Below are 22,500 nucleotides of genomic sequence, written 5' to 3'. Positions count from 1 at the left end.
GAAGCTGGAGCATGAAGTTCTCCACATCTTCAGGACAGAGGAGTTTACACTTCATTACGGTTTCTCAGTAACATGAGCAGCTGAGATTTTTCTCTTATTAACATAAAGAGAGAGAATAAAGAGAGACTGCTCAGGGGATGAGTGTTTATAGCTGAAGAGAGAGGGAATAAAGAGAGACTGCTCAGGGGATGAGTGTTTATAGCTGAAGAGAGAGAGAATAAAGAGAGACTGCTGAGGGGACGAGTGCTTATAGCTGAAGAGAGAGAGAATAAAGAGAGACTGTTGAGGGGATGAGTGTTTATAGCTGAAGAGAGAGAGAATAAAGAGAGACTGCTGAGGGGATGAGTGTTTATAGCTGAAGAGAGAGAGAATAAAGAGAGACTGCTGAGGGGACGAGTGCTTATAGCTGAAGAGAGAGAGAATAAAGAGAGACTGCTGAGGGGATGAGTGTTTATAGCTGAAGAGAGAGAGAATAAAGAGAGACTGCTGAGGGGACGAGTGCTTATAGCTGAAGAGAGAGAGAATAAAGAGAGACTGCTGAGGGGACGAGTGTTTATAGCTGAAGAGAGAGAGAATAAAGAGAGACTGCTGAGGGGACGAGTGTTTATAGCTGAAGAGAGAGAATAAAGAGAGACTGCTGAGGGGACGAGTGTTTATAGCTGAAGAGAGAGAATAAAGAGAGACTGCTGAGGGGATGAGTGTTTATATCTGAAGAGAGAGAATAAGGGATATCTTGTTTGCAGGATATTCCTGTATAACTATATAGAGATGAAACGTTGTTCTTTAAGGAATCAGGATCTTTAAAGCTCAGCATGGTATCAGTAGCTCTGCTCCATCACTCCATCACTCCATCACTCCTCCTCATCACTCAGTACTAGAACCGTGTGTCACACAGCCGTTTCACTAACACCACTTCAGCATTTCTCATGTGATGGTTGCTATGGTTTTTTTTGTTTATCTGCACTGCCTTTAATGTCTTTCAGTCAGACTTTACACAGAACATTCTCACCATCTGAGTTCTTTCCAGAATATTTTAGTGTTTGCATTACTGTTTTCAGAATTCTGAAGCAGGTTTAATTTTCTCCCTTTTAAAAACTGTTGCACTCAGTAGTCCCTGGAGGTCCTGAGATACAAACTACTGTCTGCTTCAATCTGTTCACGTTCTTATTCTCTCTCTCTCTCTCTCTGATCTCTCTCTCTCTCTGATATCTCTCTCTCCCTCTCTCTGATATCTCTCTCTCTCTCTGATATCTCTCTCTCTCTCTCTCTCTCTCTCTCTCTCTCTGATCTCTCTCTCTCTCTGATATCTCTCTCTCTCCCTCTCTCTGATATCTCTCTCTCTCTCTGATATCTCTCTCTCTCTCTGATATATCTCTCTCTCTCTCTCTCTCTCTCTCTCTCTCTCTCTCTGATATCTCTCTCTCTCTCTCTCTGATCTCTCTCTCTCTCTATCTCTCTCTCTCTCGCTCTCTCTCTCTCTCTCTCTCTCTCTCTGATCTCTCTCTCTCTCTGATATCTCTCTCTCTCCCTCTCTCTGATATCTCTCTCTCTCTCTGATATCTCTCTCTCTCTCTGATATCTCTCTCTCTCTCTCTCTCTCTCTCTCTCTCTGATATCTCTCTCTCTGATCTCTCTCTCTCTGATATCTCTCTCTCTCTCTCCCTCTCTCTCTGATCTCTCTCTCTCTCTCTCTCTCTCTCTCTCTCTCTCTCTCTGATCTCTCTTTCTCTCTCGCTCTCTCTCTCTCTCTCTGTCTCAGGACTGAAGAAGCGAACCCGAAAGGCATTCGGGTTACGCAAGAAAGAGAAGGACACTGACTCCACGTGAGTCTTTTTACTGTTATGTATTTGATTTAAACCGTCTGCAGTAATGTACGCGAGTAATGGACGCACATAGCTACCAGTTTAGCAGACTTTAGGCCACACCCCCTTCTTGCACCAAACTCCACACCAGCATCAGCTCCAAAAAGAAAGATGAAGCTAGGAGGATTTAGTGCACAATGCTAAATTGGTGGCTAATAGCTTCTATTTCTTTGTTAACTAGTTAGCTACGTTAGCTACATCTGGATTAAATCATGTGTTGAGGATTTAGAAGTCTGACTGATGTAATATCCTGTTTCATTTGATTGTAGAGGATCACCTGAGAAAGACAAATCAGTGAGTACAGACATATGAATAAAGTTTGACTGTCTGAGATTGAGTGTTTCCCGTTACTCTTCCTGGTATTCTGATGAATTCTGATTGACAGTAAATATAACACCCTTTTTTTTTGCTTTGTGCTATTCCCAGAAAAGAGCCAACGGCGCTCCGAATGGGTTCTACGGAGAGATCGACTGGGATCGATATGTAAGCAATGCTCTGAGTGTTCCTCTGCTGCGACAGCTTATCTGTCCCATCGTGTAGCATGATAAGGAAATGTGATAGCGTTAGATTCTTTACTGTTAGATCAGAATATTATCTCTCTGCCACGCACGATGCGTACGTTCTTCACACTGCTCTTAAAGGGAAACCGGACAACAACATTTGAGGGAATTGTTTATTTCCTGACTAACCTCATTGTTTGTCTATCCCAGAATTCCCCTGATGTGGATGATGAGGGCTACAGCATCAGACCTGGAGAACAAGGAGGAAATATCCTTTCTCAGGTCAAAACAGTTTGACTGATTGTTGTCTCAAACTACCTGCTCTACACTGGGGCTAATATTCCTATGGTTCCATGTTCCTGAGCGCTGTATCAGAGTCTAGAATTCCTATTCAGGGTCTTAAATTTCCCAAGGTCTTTGTTCCCAGTGTTCCCAGTGATGCTATTTCTAAGCTTCTCATCCCCAATAGCTTGCCTTCCCAAAAGCAGTATTCCTAATGTCTTTGTTCCCAGAACCCCATATTTCCTTGTTCCCAAGCTCCCCAAGTTCTAGGATCTAGTTTTCCTTGTTCCCAAGGTCTTATGTTCCTATGGTTCCATGTTTTCCGGGTCCAATAAACCCTGTGAAAAATAGGACCTTGAGATTATAGGACTCCGGGAACATGGAACCTTCAGTACAAGAGACCCTAGAACATGAGACCCTGGCTTTGGTGATTCCATGGACCCGACCCTGATCTTAAAGACACTTTGGCATGTAAACCAGTATTCCTTAACCGAGCTGCACCGCCAGCCAAAGCCAAAACCTTCTTCTCATCCAGTGAGTCAGAGGGTGAGGATGAGCCAGGGAAGAAGTTTAAGATCAAGATCAAGCCCCTGGCACCAAATAATGGCACTGTGTCCACAGTGGATGAGCTGAAGGCCTCCGTGGGCACACTCGCCATCTCGACCTCGCCTTTGGTAAGAGCTGAGAAGAGTTCTCACATCTTGTCATGTATTATTACTTAATATATAGCTTTAAACATGCTCTGTATCCCAGTGCTAGCTTCAATTAAACTATCTAAATTTGTCTTATTTGTCTCGCAACAGATGAAAAGTCCAGTAAGTTTAACAACCTTGTAGAAATTTACCAGAATTTTAGCAGAATATTGAAGAATAAATGTAACTGTGTCTAAAATAAAGAGTGTTGTTAAATAGGAAAGTGCGATGATATATTGTGTAAGTGATTATTGTCACTTTTTCCTTGCCTTCCTGCGATCGCAGAGGCGCAGCCCCGTAAGTTTGCAATTTGCCTTTTTTCAGTCAAAAAAAGTTAGATGAGGCTCATTGTCTGAACTCAAATGTGGCTGTCACTCTGTGTTGGAACAAACCTGCCCCCTAGTGATAGGCCACAGCAAAAACATGGCTGGTTAGGCCAAAAGTCTGGGAAACAGACGTTCCCAGAGTCAAACATGTTATCATGAGATGGTAGGATGTGAGCAAAAGTTATCAACTTCCATTAAAGTCCAGAAAAACAGTCCTTGAAAATGGGGGCGTGTCTCGTGACAGCTTGGACAGACGGCAGGATGTCAGTCGGACAGTGAGAGAACTTTGACGCATTGGAGATGATATTTTGGTGGATATCCATCTGTCTGTCTTTTTAATTATCAATCATAAGACCGATTACAAGCTATTTATCCCAGGATCCGGCATTTTACGTTTCCAAGGTCCTTGTTCCCAGGATCATATATTCCCAGTGCCCCTTGTTTCCAGACTCCTATATTCCTGAAGCCTTATTTTTTTCCATGATAATGACCTGTACTCCAAGGACGCAGTATTCCCAGAAGCTTACATTGTTTTGCTTCTCTGTTTTTAGAACCCTGTGTTCTCAGGTCCTGAATTCTCAGGTCCTAATGCCGGAATCTTATGTACCCAGGATTTTCAGTCATTGAGTCTATGTTACTGTTTGTAAGAACGTTTGCTTAAAGGGCAGGATTTATTAGAATTTGTAAATCACCAATAAAAACTGATCATTTTTACTTTTTTTTCACAGTGTCCGCTGAAACGAACGATCTCAAGTAAGTGATAGTTGTGAAAGCTGCTAATTTTCTAGCACAGAGCGTGATTTGTGGATTCCACCTTGAGCTAATATTCACGAGTATCCCTCTAGGTGAAGAGATCGCCAGACCAAGACGTTCCACTCCAACACCGACTCTAACTCCTGGGCCTGGTCCTGACACACCAAGGTTAGCCGCCAGTTATCGTGTAGACCCCTACTGATTATATTTGGTTATTATAAACTGATAAAAATTAAACAGATTTTCTTGGTTTTTTGTCCCGTTTGTTCTGTAGTAAAAGGTTATCAGATAACGCTTCAGCATTTTTCGGCCCTCCGTTTGTGGTGAACTTCGAAGCACAGAACTCAGAAGGTAAAAAGACCAAATCCAAAATGCATAATTTATGCAAAATGCTAATGTGCAGTCTCCTGCACACCCAGGGTGTTTTGTCTTCAGGTCAGAGTGTTTGAGACCTCAAAAACATTGGACTCATGAGCAGCAGTTAATCAATCTTCTGCTATTGGTTTAAGTTCCTCCCTTAGATCAGAATCAATGGAAACTGGGTTGGACATGAATAAAGCATGCTACAAAAACTTGCTAAACTCTGACAAACCAAACATGCAACCATTTTTTAATCCATACGAATATAACGCTTTTAGAAGTATGACTTCGATAGATGATATGCTAGGTGACTTAGCTAGTTTACCTTATCATATTATATTAAAGTATTTATACATAAAGAAAAGTTTCTTAGTTTACTTTATGCATTAGCATATCAACTTTGATTGCTAATTGATGTTAGCTTTAGAGTTTAGCATATGTGCTTATTAATTTACAGAATTATCCACAGGTTAGAAAATTGCTCTGTTGCTCACGTTATTTAAATTTATGCCAACTTTATTGATTAGCATGTCAGCTCTAATTACTCATGATGATGGTTTTTCATAGATTAAAAATCTGTGTTTTAGCTAGCTTTTCCATTAGCATGTCAGCTCTGATTGCTAATTACTTCTTCCTGGAACATATAAATGATAGTCCTGTTCGTTCATGTTTAGTGTTCATAGCAGAGCCGGAGCTGTGGTGTCCATCAACACCACGCAACACCTCCCCGCTGAACAGACGCTTCCCCACAGGAGGTAAACTAGTACTGATAGAGATCTTTCTGGGTTATGAAATCGGCCATATTGTTTCATCAGAAATCTGTTCTCACAGCGCCACCTCCTCTTCCTCCGAAGAACATTCCTGCCACTCCACCCAGCTACAGATCCAGTTCTCTGGAATCATCAGGTAGGAAGGTCTTTACTACAGTTTGGTTGGGATTAGTTTTTCAGACACAAAAATCACATTATGACACGGAACTCAGTGACATTTCTTCATTCTACATAAATTAGATATGAAGCTATAAAGCCACAAACGATTCTTCAGACCAGTACTACGGTGTTTTTGTGGTCTGACTTTCCTTCAGTTTCCAGTTTTATTGCCTGTCCTCAATTAGTTCCCAATTGACAGTGATAATATTAGAGAAAGATATATATTTTCAACTCTTACATCCAGAAGCTCCAAGGATGTCTGATGAACTTTAAAATGAACAGCCTCTTCAAGGTTCTCCTGTGGCTTCAGACATCAACTTGTGTACATTCTGTGTTGTCTTTTACAGCGATTTCTGTTCCAGATCAGAACCTTTAGAGGTTATATCAGTTCATGAGCTTTTCTTTCTAGGTTTCAAATGTTCAAAACATTAATTGAAGGCCCCAGCGAGAATTGAACTCACGACCCCTGGTTTACAAGACCAGTGCTCTAACCACTGAGCTATGGAGCCCTGTAGCTGTGGCCTTGTTAGAGCTATTATTATGTCAACAAGATGTTTCACACCCTGGAACGTTAACGTTCTCACTTTGTTTAGCTTGTATGAAGGTAATCACAGAGGGTGTGCCACTTTGTGTTATTTTGGCAATGCTCCAAAGTTCAGTGTTCGAGCAGGAGCTTGCTACTCCCATGGGCTTTTCAACAACATTTTCAGAACAGAAACATAGGCAACAGCTCCAGGTTTGGGGGTTCTAGCCAGAGCTTAGGTTTCTAGAGTTTGCTCCCATTACCCATTGTTCCAAGGTGTGAATGTATGTGCTTGGTGTTCCTTCTGGAGTGAAATCTCCTGCTTTACAAAGTGTACTTTGGAAAGAACATTATAGCATACCACAGAAAATACGTTTTCATTTTCTAGATCAGAGGTCATTAATTAATTAGGTAATTAATGTTACTGTTAACTGCAACTGTTAGTCTAGTTGTGTACATACAAAGGCACTGAGGGTGTAACCAAAGTCTACTGGCGCAACCAGGGTGTTTTGTCTTCAGGTGAGCGTGTTTGAGACCTCAAAATCATTGGACTCATGAGCAGCAGTTAATCAACTTTCTGCTAGTGGTTTAAGTTCCTGCCTTAGATCAGAATCAATGGAAACTGGGTTGGTTCATGAGATTGTAAACCTCGAACAAGGCCTCAGGAGTGTGCCTTTCATGGTTTGAAGCTTCATAATGTTGTTTGAAGGCCCCAGCGAGAATTGAACTCGCGACCCCTGGTTTACAAGACCAGTGCTCTAACCACTGAGCTATGAAGCCTTGCATGTGCACCTCCTGAGGCACTGAGGATATGACCAAATAAAGTCTTCAGTTGCTCCCAGGGTGGTTACTACTTTACATTATGCATGATACACAATGGAATAATCTAAAAGCTGCTGCAGGTTTCAAGGGTCATTGTTTTAATCACTACTCAATTCAGAACTCACAAACTGTGCTTTTCTGTCCAGGTAGTCCATTATAAGTGAGATCATTGAATTCAGTTTCTGTCCAAGCCTACTGTAAGTGGTTTGAAAGAACTACTAAGTACTAAGAAGTTGAAAGACCTACTAGCTAGAGAGCTACCAGCACTGTATAGGTAGGAGTAACAGCACTGGGTCTACTGGATGTAAACGATTTCATCATACCTGCTGTAAAATAATAATTATTTGTCAGACTTCTTTTGAAGAAGTTTAATAAAACATAAAATGTATATTGCAGGGGAGTGCATGATGTCTACAAGGTGACCTTGGGTGTTCTTCTCAAGCAATGTAGACCTTTCTGTGTGGTTATGAAGACTAAACCTCTCTGTCACACCAGAATACAACCCATTTTCAGGCAGACACTGTCATTTCTAGAGCCCCCCCATCATGGGATTGATAATTCAGATGTGGGAGCCCCAGGGATGGATTAAATCAGAGATTTGATGCAGGCCAGTGCCAGTCTATGAGGGTCTTTTTCTTGAAATTAGAGGATAGACCAATATTTTCAGTCAATATCCAAGACTTTTTCACTGATCTGTAAGAATCAGTTAGAACTATTGATGGTATGTCTGCTGTGGTAATGCCAAAGCACTTCATTCTGGACAATTTCACCTTCTCTCCAGTCTTCTCCAGATCCCCTAAATGGGTCATTTCTGTTTAACTAAACTATGTTTTTTGGACAGGTTATTACAGTGTTGTTCCAAGCGTAAGAGGAGAAGGGTCGTCTTCAATATATCAGGACATTCTACTATCAGACCCTCCCCCAGGGGGATCTGCTCTTCCTGACATGGACAATGTATTTGCCCCATCGGATACCCCCAAATCCGAATCAGAGATGTTGCAGACCAACTGGGTCAGTTTTACTGATAGGACAATGGTCAGACCTCCACCCCCGGATGAGCCTGCCCCTTCCCCACCTCTCTCATCCTCTTCTGAGGGCACGCCCCCTACTTCACCTCCTGCCTCCTCCCCTCCTCCTCTGCACCCTATTCCTCCACCTGAATCTCCTCCTCCCCCACCCCCAGATTCCTCCCCAGACTCCATATCTCCTGATGATCTGGCCGAGCCCCGACGTCCCATATTACACCTTCATGAGTCTGGCTTTTCTATGACTAGTCCTCCCACTCTTCCTAGTCCTGTCATGCCTTCTCTGCCCACTGTTGCACCTCCTCTGGGGCCACGAGATGAAGCCAGAAGAACGCCAGACTCATTTGGTCTAAGAGAGGAAATCCTCTCACTTTCCACCGCCCCCAAGGACATTGGGATGGGGGTTTTGCGTGGCACACCACCTCCACTGCCCCCACTAACCTACAGAAGTGCGGTTGTCTCTCCAGGGCCTTGTAGCAGTGAGTGTACTGCATTCTTATATCTTTTTTTATAGTCTTTTTTTATAATTATGTTCATTTGGGTATGTTGGGAGTGATCCTCATGATTCAACAGTCTAAACAAATTCAAATTCTAATTTTATTTGTCACATATGAAATCATAAATAGTACGACATGTAGTGAAATGCTTTTTATGACTGTCTTACATTTGAAGAAAGAATTTAAAGTGTGTGCACAAGAAAAGTATAGGGATATAGGTAATAAACATATACACTATATTGCCAAAAGTATTCGCTCACCTGCCTTGACTCGCATATGAACTTAAGTGACATCCCATTCCTAATCCATAGGGTTCAATATGACGTCGGTCCACCCTTTGCAGCTATAACAGCTTCAACTCTTCTGGGAAGGCTGTCCACAAGGTTTAGGAGTGTGTTTATGGGAATTTTTGACCATTCTTCCAGAAGCGCATTTGTGAGATCACACACTGATGTTGGACGAGAAGGCCTGGCTCTCAGTCTCCACTCTAATTCATCCCAAAGGTGTTCTATCGGGTTGAGGTCAGGACTCTGTGCAGGCCAGTCAAGTTCATCCACACCAGACTCTGTCATCCATGTCTTTATGGACCTTGCTTTGTGCACTGGTGCACAGTCATGTTGGAAGAGAAAGGGGCCAGCTCCAAACTGTTCCCACAAAGTTGGGAGCATGGAATTGTCCAAAATGTCTTGGTATGCTGAAGCATTCAGAGTTCCTTTCACTGGAACTAAGGGGCCAAAAACAACCCCACACCATAATCCCCCCTCCACCAAACTTTACACTTGGCACAATGCAATCTGACAAGTACCGTTCTCCTGGCAACCGGCAAACTGAGACTCGTCCATCAGATTGCCAGATGGAGAAGCGTGATTCGTCACTCCTGAGAACGCGTCTCCACTGTTCTAGAGTCCAGTGGCGGCGTGCTTTACACCACTGCATCCGACGCTTTGCATTGCACTTGGTGATGTATGGCTTGGATGCAGCTGCTCGGCCATGGAAACCCATTCCATGAAGCTCTCTGCGCACTGTTCTTGAGCTAATCTGAAGGCCACATGAAGTTTGGAGGTCTGTAGCGATTGACTCTGCAGAAAGTTGGCGACCTCTTCGCACTATGCGCCTCAGCATCCGCTGACCCCGCTCCGTCAGTTTACGTGGCCTACCACTTCGTGGCTGAGTTGCTGTCGTTCCCAAACACTTCCACGTTCTTCTAATACAGCTGACAGTTGACTGTGGAATATTTAGGAGCGAGGAAATTTCACGACTGGATTTGTTGCACAGGTGGCATCCTATCACAGTTCCACGCTGGAATTCACTGAGCTCCTGAGAGCGACCCATTCTTTCACAAATGTTTGTAAAAACAGTCTGCATGCCTAGGTGCTTGATTTTATACACCTGTGGCCATGGAAGTGATTGGAACACCTGATTCTGATTATTTGGATGGGTGAGCGAATACTTTTGGCAATATAGTGTATATATATATATATATATGTATATATAAATAGGAAGAGTAAATAGGAAGAGTAAGACATTTTATTAATTAATTAATTAATTAATTAATTAATTTTATTTAAATTAAATTAATTAATTAATTTTATTAATTACTTTTATTAATTAAATTAAAGACATGATAAATTATGAAAAACACCAATAGTTATGTAAAGCCAATTTGTGTCAGATATACATATACAAATATATGTGTATATGAAAATATATAATATATATATATATATAAGTAAAAGTATGTATATAATATAAACATAAATAATAAATAATAATAATTATATTTATAATATAATAATATGATAATGTAATATAATATAATATTTATAGAAATATATAAATGATGTATATGTATAAACATCTATAATATATAGTATATACATGTATGTAGATAAATGTGTGTGTGTATATATACATATATATAAATGTAATGACAATAAATAATGTGCAATGTGCATACATAAGATAAATATATATATAAGTATAATATAAATAATATAAGTATAATATATATATTAACAGGAATAACGATATCTGTTGTACAAATACCAAATGTAACAGTAAAGTGTCGGTGCAGTATGCACACAAAGATGTGCAGTGAGTGTGGTTATTGTGTGTGCAGAGTAGTGCAGAGTATACAAGTAGTGCAATTATTGTGTGACACACCATCAAAAGGTACATCAGGAGTTTAATTATGTATGTTAATTTTCCTAAACAATAATGTTCTAAATAAAGGTATATAAGGTGTCTCTTTTTGAGGTTATTACCCGACTGACACTTTTTTGTATCCTAAAAAACCCCCAGCACACCCAAGAACTTGCCTTTGAAAGTGCAAGGCTTCTGAAAAAGTGTACACAGGCACAACAATGCAAATCTACCAAGGTGTTTAGACAGGAAATAGGCTCATGAAAATGCTATCTTTCTACAAGTACACATAAATTATGTCTAAAGTTGTTTTTCTGCCTTAAATGTAACAAATTAATAGGCATATGTTGTGTTAGCATTACAGAGAAATGAAGTGTAGGATGACTACAAGTGCAATTTGTCCTACAAAAGAGAATGGTGGCAAAAGGGTGGACATTTTGCCAGATATTGTCCAAAGGAAGCTTGGGTACCACCCATAGAACGGCTGAATTATTACTGGTTAATTTAAGACATTGGCATCCCAAAGGATCTCAGGACCTAGATAGTCAAGGACAAGTTGTATGACTGTAGTAACTACAAACATCACCACTGTGTCAAGATCTTCCTGTGTCTTTAGTTATTATGTCAAGCTGGTAGTGTTTATTTGTAAAATTGTGTGCCGCTTTCAGATAGTTAAACTTTTTTTATTTTCTTCAGGACCTTCATCACCTGCACGTCCTGGTACTCCTTTATCAGCAGGTAGCCCTATACCACCGCTCCCACCCCGGCCATCTTCACGGCCCAAACTTCCCCCAGGCAAACCAAACGTGGCAGACTTGGTACAATACACTCTTCACTCCACACATAAATTTTTATATATTTCAAATCCTTGGATTTCAAATAGATTTGAACAAAATTGGTGCAATTGTGTCTACTGCTGACTTCCAGGGTTGGCCCTTTAGTGCTCCTGTTCACTCGTGGAGTCCTCCTCCATTCGCTCCCCTGGCCAGAGCAGAGAGCAGCTCCTCCATTTCTTCCATCACTTCTCTCAGTGCCGCCTCCACACCAACACTTGGCAGAGAGTTCAACCTCTCGGTCTCAGGTGAGCTGCTAAAAAACAGCACCAGGAGGCTTGGGGACTCCAGGTTATCATACTTTGCCTGATGATGCTTGTCAGAAGAGTGGCAAAAGCTCTTCAAGCTAAACACCAATATTTATTCCTACTAGACATTCAAAATAACTTGGAAGACTACTTACCATTCCTTCAGATACATGTAGAATTTAAGGTCAAGGCTAGGAAATCAAGAAGATCTCTATTTTAGTCTGTTGTTTCATTAGAGTAAGGATGTATCTGCGGTTCTTTCTTTGTTTTAGCTTGTTCCCGAGGACCAAGTCCACTCACTATGGGTCCACAGGACACTCTACCAGTAGCAGCAGCCTTTACAGAAACCATCAGCGCCTACTTCAAAGGAGCTGACCCTAGCAAGTAGGGATGACACTGAACAAGTCCAGCTGGACCATCAGTCATGGCATGAACATGTCTCAGTGTTGCTTGTTAACCCATTTAAGCATCCTTCACTCTGTGTCTCTGCAGGTGTGTGGTAAAGATAACTGGAGAGATGGTTCTGTCCTTTCCAGCAGGCATCACGAGACATTTCTCGAGCCAGCCGAATCCTCCGGTACTGACCTTCACCATCAGCCATTACAGTTGTCTGGAGCAGGTCCTCCCCAACCCTCAGCTGCTCTGTTGGTAAAATCACTGAGTATAATATCCGAGGTTGAAAAACTGACTCTGGAATATAATTTTTGTATACAGGATGGCCTCAGGGGTCAGAGTGTGTGAATGATGCTGCACTGTTTTGCCCCCATGGGTTCATACCAAAGCTAACTGTACTTTATGCAGGGCCTCAGTTATTTTCATTTTGCTAAAATTGACTAAATACAGTGAAACCTTGACTTATGAGTGAATCAACTTACGAGGTTTCCGAGATATGAGCCGTCGCTCGGTCGGTTTTTTGCTTTAAGATGCAAGCTGAGATCTGAGTTACGAGTGAGCGAGCAACCCGACACTTGGTAGCCCAGCAAGCGGTCAGTTCATGTGGTTATCTCTCCAGGTCGTGTGTTCGCGCTGTCTAACGACACTTCCTCACTCATATTCCAAACATTTTGAAAGGGAGGAAGAAACAAACCTCCTTGGACAGGTTTTTATTGAAACGCTCTGCAAGTGAAAGCGAGGAAAGTGTGGAGAAAAAGGCAAAAGTCAGTGAAGAAGATGATTAAGTGAAGTGAAAAAAATAAATAAATAAATAAAAAAAAAGTAGCAATTAAGTTTAGCGATAAAGTGTAGCATAGTGTGTAAGTTAAATTTAATTAATTGTAGCATTAAGTGTGTAGCGAGTAAGTTAAGTTAAGCGATAGAGCGCGAAATGAAAAACTCTGCCACCCTCCTCCGCCAATCTCCTCCCCCTCCGCCAGCATCTTCATCTGATCTTCAAGGTAAATACACTTAATAAAACCAGTTTATTTCTTTACATTCTTTTTTATTATGTATTATTATTTTTTATACATTATTTGTTATTTATAAAGTACATTTTTCTTATTTAAAAACACATAACAAAAAAAAATTGGTGTGGTTTTTGGGGGGCTGGAACGGATTAATAGCATTTCAATTCATTTTAATGGAGAAATTTAATTTGATATACGAGCAAATTGAGTTACGAGCTCGGACACAGAACCAGTGAAACTCGTAAGTCAAGGTGTCACTGTATATAAGAAAGATATTGGTTATAAAAGCTGGGCACCCACAGTTAACTATTCTATCACTTATGCGCAGTGACCATATGCCTGCTGTCTCCGACTGTAAAGAGTTTCGTGTGAACATGGCCAACCTGATGACACATCTCAAGAAGGTGGCGGATCAGCGGCCTCAGGCTACCTACTACAATGTGGACATGCTGAAGTACCAGGTAATCCAAGAGCATACTATATTTCATCAGATATCAACAACTAATCTAGTTTTGTCACAAATGTGGTCAAAAGGTGACATTTGCTGTGTGTTTTCCTGCCCAGGTGTCAGCACGGGGCATCCAGTCGACGCCATTGAACCTGGCGCTAAGTTGGCGCGGTGATACTAACAGCACTGACCTCAGGATAGACTATAAATACAATGCAGAGGCCATGCTCAGCCCCACACCCCTCACCAACATCCACTTCCTGGTGCCGGTGGACGGTGGTGTTAGCAAACTGCAGGCCATGCTGCCTCCAGCCACATGGTGAGGACCTGAGATAATAATAATTTTACCTTTATTCATGAATGTTAGCTTAGAAACATTTTGTTCATCTAGTTACCTGATGATTATTGTATCACGGTTCAAATTCCAGAAATGTGCAGCCTTTGTCAACTGACTCTTGGTGTTTTGAATCCAGTGTGGTTATGCTAGCATGGTTAATTAACCTGTTTGAACTAAAAACATTTTTTGTTCTCAGGAACCCAGAAACACAGAAGATACTGTGGAAAATCTCGGAACTCTCGCAGAAATCAGAAAACGGAGGTACAAAGAAGTTAAAGTCAGTTTTGTGTCATACTGAAAATCTTTATTTATCCCAAAATAACTCTGGGTAATGAAATGATTTCATTAGTTTCTTCACATTCATAGCACACGAAGTATGTACCAACAATTGTAGTCCAGCAGTTGATCTCAGCAAATTTGTACCTCTACCTCTACCATATTAAGCCAAAATGAGGGGTCATGTGTGTGTTTTCTTGTTAGGAGTGGGGGCACTGTTGTGTCGCTTCCAGTTGGCCGAAGGTCCGAGCAAACCGTCGCAACTGGCCGTGCAGTTCACTAGCGAGGGAAGCACACTGTCCGGCTGCGACTTCCAGTTGCTGGGAAGCGGATACCGACTGTCTCTGGTTAAGAAGCGCTTCTCGACAGGTGTGTCCATTTGATAACTCAGGAAGAGAACATATAAGATGACTGTTACAAAGCCCTGGCACTGGAGACTCCTGCCATATCATATCAGTGATTACACAGGGTTTATGAGGTGCGGCCACCGTACACGTCCCTGAAAATGAGGCGGTACTATAGAAAGCATGGCGTATTGATATAAAGCTGTGATGTGTAGACTGTCGTAGAGAATTAATCACCATCTTCTGACCAATCACAATCCAGAACTCAGCAGCACTGTGCTGTCAACATCTGATTTGTTATTATAAATACATCGTCTGTATTTCAGTCTTATTTGATCTATTTTTCAGGTAAATATTTGGCAGATAACTGACATCAGCTAACAGCGACGATGACGACTCGTGGAACAGAGTGACGCCGCCTTCGAGTTCACCACTGAAGAGACTTAACTATGTTTTTAATGCTGAAAGGAAAAAGGAATTCCTTAACTTGGAATTTTGGCTTTCTGGCACAGAATATTGTGTCTGTGTGTGTGTGTGTGTGTGTGTGTGTGTGTGTAAAGGCAATTTCAGGACAAATGCAATACAGCAACATTCTTTGCTGGGTTTATGCACGAAGGCAGAGTTTCCTCTCAGAGCTTGATAATGTGTGTGTGTGTGTGTGTGTGTGGGTGTTTATATCATGGGCATGTGCCGATAATCAGGTATTTCAAATATTTCAGTATTCATGATATTCCACCATGAACAATTAGTTACATCAAGATTTATATTTATTTGTGTTCTACGAAGTAAAAGGATCTGAAACGGACTGTATAATTTGCTCGCTAGCATTAGATCGCTTGGTTTTGGGTAGCTACTTAGCAGGCTAGCTAGCATTAAATAACTAATAGTTGAAGTAAAAAAAAAAACACTGTAATGTTTGTTAGCTTGCTCATTTGGGGAGGTTTAATTTGGCTAGCTATTTGTTGTAATCTAGTTAACATTAGCCCCATAGTATTAGATGCAATGCAGGATAAAATCTTAAGTCGCTATTTGCTTCGTATCAAAAGCTTGATATTGTTTAATATGTCTGGAGAATATTATCATTTGTCAGAAATCATATTTCTTGGCTTAATTTTGTGAGCTAATCCATGTAATCCAGCCTAACTGGGGGTTAAGCTAGCGCGAGGTAACTAGCGTTAGTTAGCTAGCTACAAAGGGGTAAAATTTAATGAGCTATAAATCCATGAGATCGGCACATGCCTGGTGAGATTGTGTTCTGTTAACCCCAGAGTTTGATTAGACAATATAATCACAGGAAGGGTGAGCTGTTTGTTTGTTTATGTTTTAAAGATTTACCCCCCCCCCCAAAAAAAAAAAAACCCAACAAACACAAAATGCAAATGAGATGCGTTATGCTGATGAGATGCCATATAAATGATCCTGGACTTCATATTTACCTCAAATTTTCTAACCAGTTCTAACCAAATGTTGAATTCAAGCGGGAACTAAATGTGTGAATCACGGCAGAGAAGGAAACGTCGTAGACATCGGATTAGTTTCATATGAGTTTTGATATATTCGTGTCGGTCGTGAGGTGATGTTATCGTCTGTGAGGTCAAAAAGCGGATATGATGTTCCATAATTAGCTATCGATAAACTCTGGAATTAAATTTTCATGCAACATAGCGATGCCTAAACATTTTCTAATCACGTGTCTTGAATGGAAAAATACTAATAATGTTGATAATGAAGTGGCACAGAATCTGTGTCGGGATTTAATGCAGCATTCCGTAGTATGAACTATTTACCGCTTTGATTTTTCCACAATGTGGACTTTTTTAACGTTTTTTTTTCCTGTAGCAATATCGATGATTGTGTATAAATGTAAGATAAGAATTGTTATATGTATGTCTAAACTGATATACAGCTTCTACGTGTTACCACAAGCCGACGTTGAGTAGCTGAAAAAAATTCATGACTGCACTTTATTTCAGTGTTTCTTTCATTCGTTTCTTTTTCAACACAGAAAATGATTTGTTTAGCAGGCGAATGGCCTTTTTAACATGTCTGAAATCAGAAAAATCTTTTCAGCATGTGCTGTACGATGCTTTCATCTATTCTAGTGATCTGTTTAATTTATCTTCAAGTCTATACAAGAAATATCATTCCTCCGAGCCACTAGGGGGCGATGAGAATCAGACAGATAAACCCCCAGGTTCCCACGTTATCATTCAGTAAGATGGCTGTACATCAGACATCAGAACAGACATCAGTTTCCCTGGTGGTCTCCCTGAGATTCCTCAGTTCAAGAACTAGCCCCTTTGCTAGCAAAAAGTTCAATGTTTGTAACTTTTCTTGACTAAACACAACATTTCACTACACCAAAGCCACAACGTGATTTATACCTGTTGTCCGGTTGCTTGCTAGTGTAACATAGCACTGTTGGGTTAGCAAAACATGTCTAGAAACTTTTTGTTGCACATTTTCCGTGCGTTCTGAGGAGAATACTTACGCAACGCTGAGAAATGTACAACATTGCCACGACATTTTCAGACGTACAAACGACAACATCGTGTTCCTTTTTACACATTAAGAGAGTAAAAAATGAGTTGTGTTGCTAAAGAGTTGTTCTTCAAAATGTTAAATACATTTTTTTGTATGTAACTTGAAATGATTCTAGCTGCTAATGGCTTCCTGGCTAACACCAAGTGACAGGAAAACACATAATAGTCTAAAGTATGAAGGTTAAAGTTGCTTGTGCTAACGTTTAGTCTTAAAAAATGATTATGTAGCAGCGTGCTTGCTATGTAAAAGTTTCCGAGGGACATGTTAGAACTCTCCTCAGAGTGCAGAAACACCAAAACCCGGACAGACTGACTGACGGAGAGACAGAAAAGCAAGTTAGAACCTTCCAGAAAGATTCTTGCTGAGGCTAATCTAACGTTTTTAGCATGCTGCGGCCTATTTTTAGTAAAAATCAAGAAAACATACAAACACTAAACATCTGCAACGTTAGCAGAGCTAGCATTGCGGCTAGATTTTTAGTAAAGGAATTTCAAATTCTACTTTCTTTCCTGAAAAGAGAACGAGGTCAGGAAACTGAGTTGTCCTTGTTGTTTCATTGGGTGATCTTGTCGAAGGGAATGGTGTTGTTTTATTTATTTTGATTTTTTATTTGAGGGGGGTTTAATATGAACACAAAAAGAATCTCTGGAACGATAAGTACTAATAGTTTTGATCAGGAGGAATCAGGAATTGGACCGCTATCAATTTAGCAGTTTATTTAATGTTGTGCATTATTATTATTAGATCTTACATGACGGGCAAAGGGATTTTTATTTTCTTGTGTGTGTGTGTGTGTGTGTTGTGTGCGCACGTGTCGACGGTTACAATTTCATCCCATAGACAAAATTCCATGTGTGAAGTTAATATCTGTATTTATATCAGTTGCATCTTGTTCTCATGACAGAATATGCAAGCGTGTAATGTTTAGGACACGACCTCCACAAGGTCGATGGTGATATAAAGACTGAAAATGATAGGTCTATTAAAGGTGTAATATAAAGTATTAAGATAAAATAAACGAATGGAAATCTTCAGTGTCGGGTCTGTGTGCTCTATGTGCTAGCTAGCTGGTTTAGCTGCTAGTATGCTGTCACTACTCGATCCGTACTGGAAACATGACTTGTAATGCGCATGTGCGGAATCTCAGGGGTTTTTTTTTTGTTTGTTTGTTTGTTCTGCGCATGCGCGATATTGCTGCAGTTATATTATTAGTGGTATTGTCACCACTCGATCCGTACCGGAAACACGATGTGTACTGCGCATGTGCAGAAATGCGTCTACTTCTTGTCTGAAGTATGACGAAACGATTTATTCATACGGCACCGTTGTTATAATTCTACTAATAATATAATGTTATACTATATTCGCGCATGCGCAAAACAAAACCTGACTTTCCGCACATGCCCAGTACAAATCATGTTTCCGTGTTGACAAAGTATTCCTGACCACCGTTTATGATTTTTTTTTTATTTTAATTGCTGTATTTTCTTACAGCAGAAAAACAAGGTTGTTAGAGGTGATATGTAAGTTATTTACAAAAAAAGTAGTCGATGCGATTTAAGCAATGGAGCCGTAACAGTCAGGGAAGCCCCGCCCTTTTCTCCAGTTACACCCAATGAGAAAGCAGCATCGGCGTTTCCATGACAACACGGCTCTACAGACAACACGAGCACAGTGTCCTGTCTGCTCCACCGTGCCAAAGCGGTAAGGGTTTTTATTTTCATGAATGTGTTCCCTGTTTGTTTCTTTTTCACTGCAGAAAGTTGACCAAAGTGTGTATGAAGTGGTGGAGGATGAAAACAACGTGTTCATTGCGAATGTAGTAAATAAATGAAAGTGTAATGCAGAGAAATGTTAACATCCGGCATCTCTCCGTGATGATGACGTAATCAATCCCCACAACACGTAGGATTAGATTGATTAGAATGATGTTCATGAATTAATTAGATAAATAGCATAATGTGCTCCTCCAGAACATTAGTGATCATCTACATTTAGAAAGAAAACAGTTCTTTAATGTTCTTTAAAGTATCAAAAAAGTATCAAGACATGAGTGTTTACAACTGTCCATTAAATATTCTGAACACACGTGTGTGTGTGTGTGAAATGCAGTGTGATCATGTCCGACGTGGCGAAGGAGAAGGCCATCCGGCTGCTGAAGAAGAGAGAGAGCATGTCGTCTCTGGGCAGTCAGGACGTGAGAGCCAGGAGGGAAGAGCTCACTGTCAAGACCAAGGAGTGAGTTCCTGACTCTCACAGGGATTAAAGTCATGCTTTGGTCAGAAGTGAGATGTCCACCATGTTTCCTTTACACTGAATGTACTGCCTCGAGTAGTGGAAGTGTTCAGCAACCAGCTTGTCATATAAATCATCACAGTCCCATGACAAAAATATTGTTTAGCTCAGTGTCATTCAAATCCATTGTTATGTCCAAGCTCCGCCTTCATAAATTAGACCACGCCCCATACCTGAGTCAGATGCTTCCATTATTTCCATTACATCCTTCTTCTTATTATTAATATTATTAGTAATAGTAGTAGTGTGTCCAGTGTGTCCTTTCTAAAAAGTATTATAATAAAATTAATTTAAATGAAACAATTATATAGACCACTGTATACATGTGATCAGTGTGAATAACCACACCATTTCCCATGATGCTCTTCTCTCTCTGTAGCTCTATCAGTAGTGTGTCCTATATGGACGAGGCTGGTCACCATGACGACAACCCTCGTCACGCAGTGCAAATGGAGAACACATACCAGCTAGGTGAGTCCAGAAAGTGCCAGGAAGTGACGGGTGTGGTATGAGGGTGTGGTATGAGGGTGTGGTATGAGGGTGTGGTATATGGGTGTGGTATGAGGGTGTGGAATAAGGGTGTGGTATGAGGGTGTTGTATAAGGGTGTGGTATTAGGGTGTGGTATATGGGTGTGGTATTAGGGTGTGGTATGAGGGTGTGGTATAAGGATGTGGTATAATGGTGTGGTATAATGGTGTGGTATGAGGGTGTGGTATAATGGTGTGGTATAATGGTGTGGTATGAGGGTGTGGTATAATGGTGTGGTATAATGGTGTGGTATGAGGGTGTGGTTTGAGGGTGTGGTTTGAGGGTATGGTATAAGGGTGTGGTATGAGGGTGTGGTATGAGGGTGTGGTTTAAGAGCTAAATGCTATAAATGTAAATGTGATCACTCAGCTTGACGTGTCTCTGAGGTCTACCTGGTTCTCCTTTGCTAAGGTCCCTCAAAGCGGTTCCCAGTGCATGCAGTGAGGGAGATCCTGAAGGACGTTCTGAGCAGCTACCTGCAGGAGGAGAAGTATGAACCTGAGCTGTGCAGACAGATGACCAAAACCATATCAGAGGTCAGTTTTCACTTTGAAGGCCAGGGCTTTCTGAGGGACTAGGGCAGAACCGATGTAGTCATGATCACGTCAAGTTCCCAGTTTATATTAATTTGAATGTTTTTTAAAATTCTGTGTTCCTGGAGGTGGTGAAGGCACGAGTGAAGGACCTGATGATCCCCCGCTATAAGATCATCGTGATGATCAGCATCGGTCAGCTGGCGGAACAGAACATGCGCATGGCAAGCCGCTGCCTTTGGGATGCCGCCACCGACACGTTTTCATCATACGCTTTCAAGAACAGCTCACTTTTCGCCGTCGCCAATGTCTACGCTGTGTATTTTGAATGATGCTGGTTGAGAGACACAGCTGAGAGTAGGAGAACCACATCAGAGCAGAACTGGAGCTCTTCTGGAGTAAATCCTACTGTTGGGTGTTGGGGAACGAAAGTCAGGATTGAAAGCTTATTGTGGAGAAATGGAAACATTGTTACTAGATTCCAACTATGTGATGAGATGGATGGAGGGATGGATGGATGGATGAATGACACCTCTTCTTTCAAGTTCTTTTTTCCTTTTCTGTAGATGTGTCACTATATTTACATTTTTACATGAGTACACTGCAGCTAATGATGGATGGATGGTTGGATGAATAGACTGATGGATAGATGCATGGAATAACTGATGGATGAATGGGTGAGTAGATGTCTGCATGGACATGTAGATATATGGATATATTTATACATGAAAGTATGTATCAATGGGTGAATAGATCAATAAATGCATAGATTAGTGATAGATGGATGGATCATTGGGTTAAGGGATGAATGGACAGATGGACTGATGTGTGTGTGTGTGTGTGTGTAAATAGATGGATGGAATGAATCATGTAAAGTTCTAAACCTAATAATAATTCAAAATAATACTTTAATACTAGCTTCATGATCCATGAGAAAATTCAGTCAGTCGTCACCATAACCTTCCTCATCATCATCATCAGCACACATTGCTTTATTGGTCAGTATCACAGCCTCATTCAGGTCATTACACTCTCTGTACAGACATTATTGAGTTAACTGGACTGGACAGTGATTACATGTATTAAATTCACTATTTAATCTTGTTTGTATTGAACATCATCATCTTACAATCATGGACAAACATCTGGAATTGCTTAAATCTGTTTATAAATTTAAATACGGTTCACTGATTGGTCAACAAAAGAACTCCAGTGGACATGAAGACAAAAGAAATGTTCATTTTCAGCCTGAGCAGGTTTGTGTGTAAAACTCTTCTAGCTAATTTGTCTGTCTGTTGCAGCATGATCACAAGCTGCTTTCTCTTTCTCGTGATAAACATCTTCATTCACCGGTCAGAAATGCGGAGGTCAGAGAGACTGTGCTTCTCTCAGCACATGAGCGTCAGGTCACTCTTCCTGCAGCCCACTCGGCAGCAGAGATCCAGCAATCCTGAGTCCTCACTCCTCCTGAACCTCAGCGTGTCCTCTAGCTCTGAGTCTGCGTCCAAAACACCACAAGTTTGTTAGTAACAGAGGTGAGATTCTGAGGAGACACGCAAAACATTCCTGAGAAAGAAGTTACTGACCCTTTGTGAAGATCTCGTTTAGGCTCCTCCTCCATCTGGAGCCACCACAGGTGTAGACGACAGCGCGCAGGAACTCGCGGCCGCACAGCTTAATGGGAATTTGTGACGCTTCCGTCCGCGGCGTGAGGGCCATCAGAGAGGCCAGGACACATACCAACAGCAGGACCTTCATAGCTGATAGAAGCTCTGTGGAAAATGGACTGACGGAGTGACCGTCCTTCACTTTTATACTGGACGTGTCTTGTTTAACGCACCCTTGACGCATGTGCTGCCTTTCCATGACTGCAAATGACACTGAGTTTCCTAAAACCTACACTTCCGGTACAGGCGCTTTTATTTTTGTTTTGCGTAAAACACACTTGTTGAAGATCTTTAATTTTATAGCAGCGTGCGTGTAATGAGGACGGTTT

General features: G+C 41.1%; 3 protein-coding genes and 2 non-coding genes across 6 annotated transcripts in view; 2 read left to right on the top strand and 3 right to left on the bottom strand.

The window, feature by feature from the left end:
- sgip1b (SH3GL interacting endocytic adaptor 1b) overlaps positions 1-18,180 on the top strand; it is a 23,805-nt gene extending 5,625 nt beyond the window's left edge. The window contains exons 2-21 of one of the 2 annotated variants that reach the window (XM_058396041.1): positions 1,760-1,823; positions 2,132-2,156; positions 2,289-2,345; positions 2,573-2,630; positions 3,146-3,318; positions 4,391-4,415; positions 4,508-4,583; positions 4,690-4,766; positions 5,450-5,530; positions 5,607-5,681; positions 7,891-8,553; positions 11,410-11,531; positions 11,641-11,794; positions 12,067-12,178; positions 12,287-12,442; positions 13,526-13,658; positions 13,762-13,964; positions 14,179-14,243; positions 14,463-14,627; positions 14,951-18,180. In XM_058396041.1, coding sequence (XP_058252024.1) covers positions 1,760-1,823; positions 2,132-2,156; positions 2,289-2,345; positions 2,573-2,630; positions 3,146-3,318; positions 4,391-4,415; positions 4,508-4,583; positions 4,690-4,766; positions 5,450-5,530; positions 5,607-5,681; positions 7,891-8,553; positions 11,410-11,531; positions 11,641-11,794; positions 12,067-12,178; positions 12,287-12,442; positions 13,526-13,658; positions 13,762-13,964; positions 14,179-14,243; positions 14,463-14,627; positions 14,951-14,973 — 2,507 coding nt within the window. In that variant the 3' untranslated portion in view covers positions 14,974-18,180. Of the gene's footprint in view, positions 1-1,759; positions 1,824-2,131; positions 2,157-2,288; positions 2,346-2,572; positions 2,631-3,145; positions 3,319-3,453; positions 3,634-4,390; positions 4,416-4,507; positions 4,584-4,689; positions 4,767-5,449; positions 5,531-5,606; positions 5,682-7,890; positions 8,554-11,409; positions 11,532-11,640; positions 11,795-12,066; positions 12,179-12,286; positions 12,443-13,525; positions 13,659-13,761; positions 13,965-14,178; positions 14,244-14,462; positions 14,628-14,950 lie in introns of those variants that run through there. The other variant, XM_058396042.1, reaches the window with a different exon arrangement.
- Positions 6,141-6,213, bottom strand: trnat-ugu (transfer RNA threonine (anticodon UGU)). Its single transcript has one exon. It is a non-coding gene; the product is annotated as a tRNA-Thr (tRNA).
- trnat-ugu (transfer RNA threonine (anticodon UGU)) lies at positions 6,935-7,007 on the bottom strand. The gene has a single exon. It is a non-coding gene; the product is annotated as a tRNA-Thr (tRNA).
- Positions 18,181-18,329: 149 nt separating the features above from the next.
- dynlt5 (dynein light chain Tctex-type family member 5) lies at positions 18,330-21,536 on the top strand. The gene is made up of 5 exons (XM_058396043.1): positions 18,330-18,850; positions 19,259-19,384; positions 19,821-19,912; positions 20,383-20,507; positions 20,633-21,536. The coding sequence occupies exons 1-5, from the start codon at positions 18,762-18,764 to the stop codon at positions 20,834-20,836; spliced, it is 636 nt and encodes a 211-aa protein (XP_058252026.1). The 5' UTR covers positions 18,330-18,761; the 3' UTR covers positions 20,837-21,536.
- A 176-nt stretch (positions 21,537-21,712) lies between these two features.
- The window catches only part of insl5b (insulin-like 5b), a 2,016-nt gene continuing 1,228 nt past the window's right edge, over positions 21,713-22,500 (bottom strand). Inside the window, exons 1-2 of the mRNA XM_058396044.1 lie at positions 22,091-22,500; positions 21,713-22,002 (exon numbers count right to left, since the gene is read on the bottom strand). The exon at positions 22,091-22,500 is cut by the window's right edge and continues 1,228 nt beyond it. Coding sequence (XP_058252027.1) covers positions 21,893-22,002; positions 22,091-22,370 — 390 coding nt within the window. The 5' untranslated portion in view covers positions 22,371-22,500 and the 3' untranslated portion in view covers positions 21,713-21,892. The remainder of the gene's footprint in view (positions 22,003-22,090) is intronic.

The sequence above is a fragment of the Hemibagrus wyckioides genome, linkage group LG07 (genome assembly GCF_019097595.1).
Source record: "Hemibagrus wyckioides isolate EC202008001 linkage group LG07, SWU_Hwy_1.0, whole genome shotgun sequence".
NCBI lineage: Eukaryota > Metazoa > Chordata > Actinopteri > Siluriformes > Bagridae > Hemibagrus > Hemibagrus wyckioides.
The sequence above is the reverse complement of the archived record's forward strand: the minus strand, read 5'-3'. Positions and strand labels throughout refer to the sequence as shown.

Excerpts from the sequence above, each read along its gene's own strand:
- dynlt5 (XM_058396043.1), top strand. The coding sequence starts at position 18,762 with ATGAGAAAGCAGCATCGGCGTTTCCATGACAACACGGCTCTACAGACA. Across the intron at positions 19,913-20,382 it reads GGAGAACACATACCAGCTAG|GTCCCTCAAAGCGGTTCCCA; the intron begins GTGAGTCCAGAA and ends TCCTTTGCTAAG. Across the intron at positions 20,508-20,632 it reads TGACCAAAACCATATCAGAG|GTGGTGAAGGCACGAGTGAA; the intron begins GTCAGTTTTCAC and ends GTGTTCCTGGAG.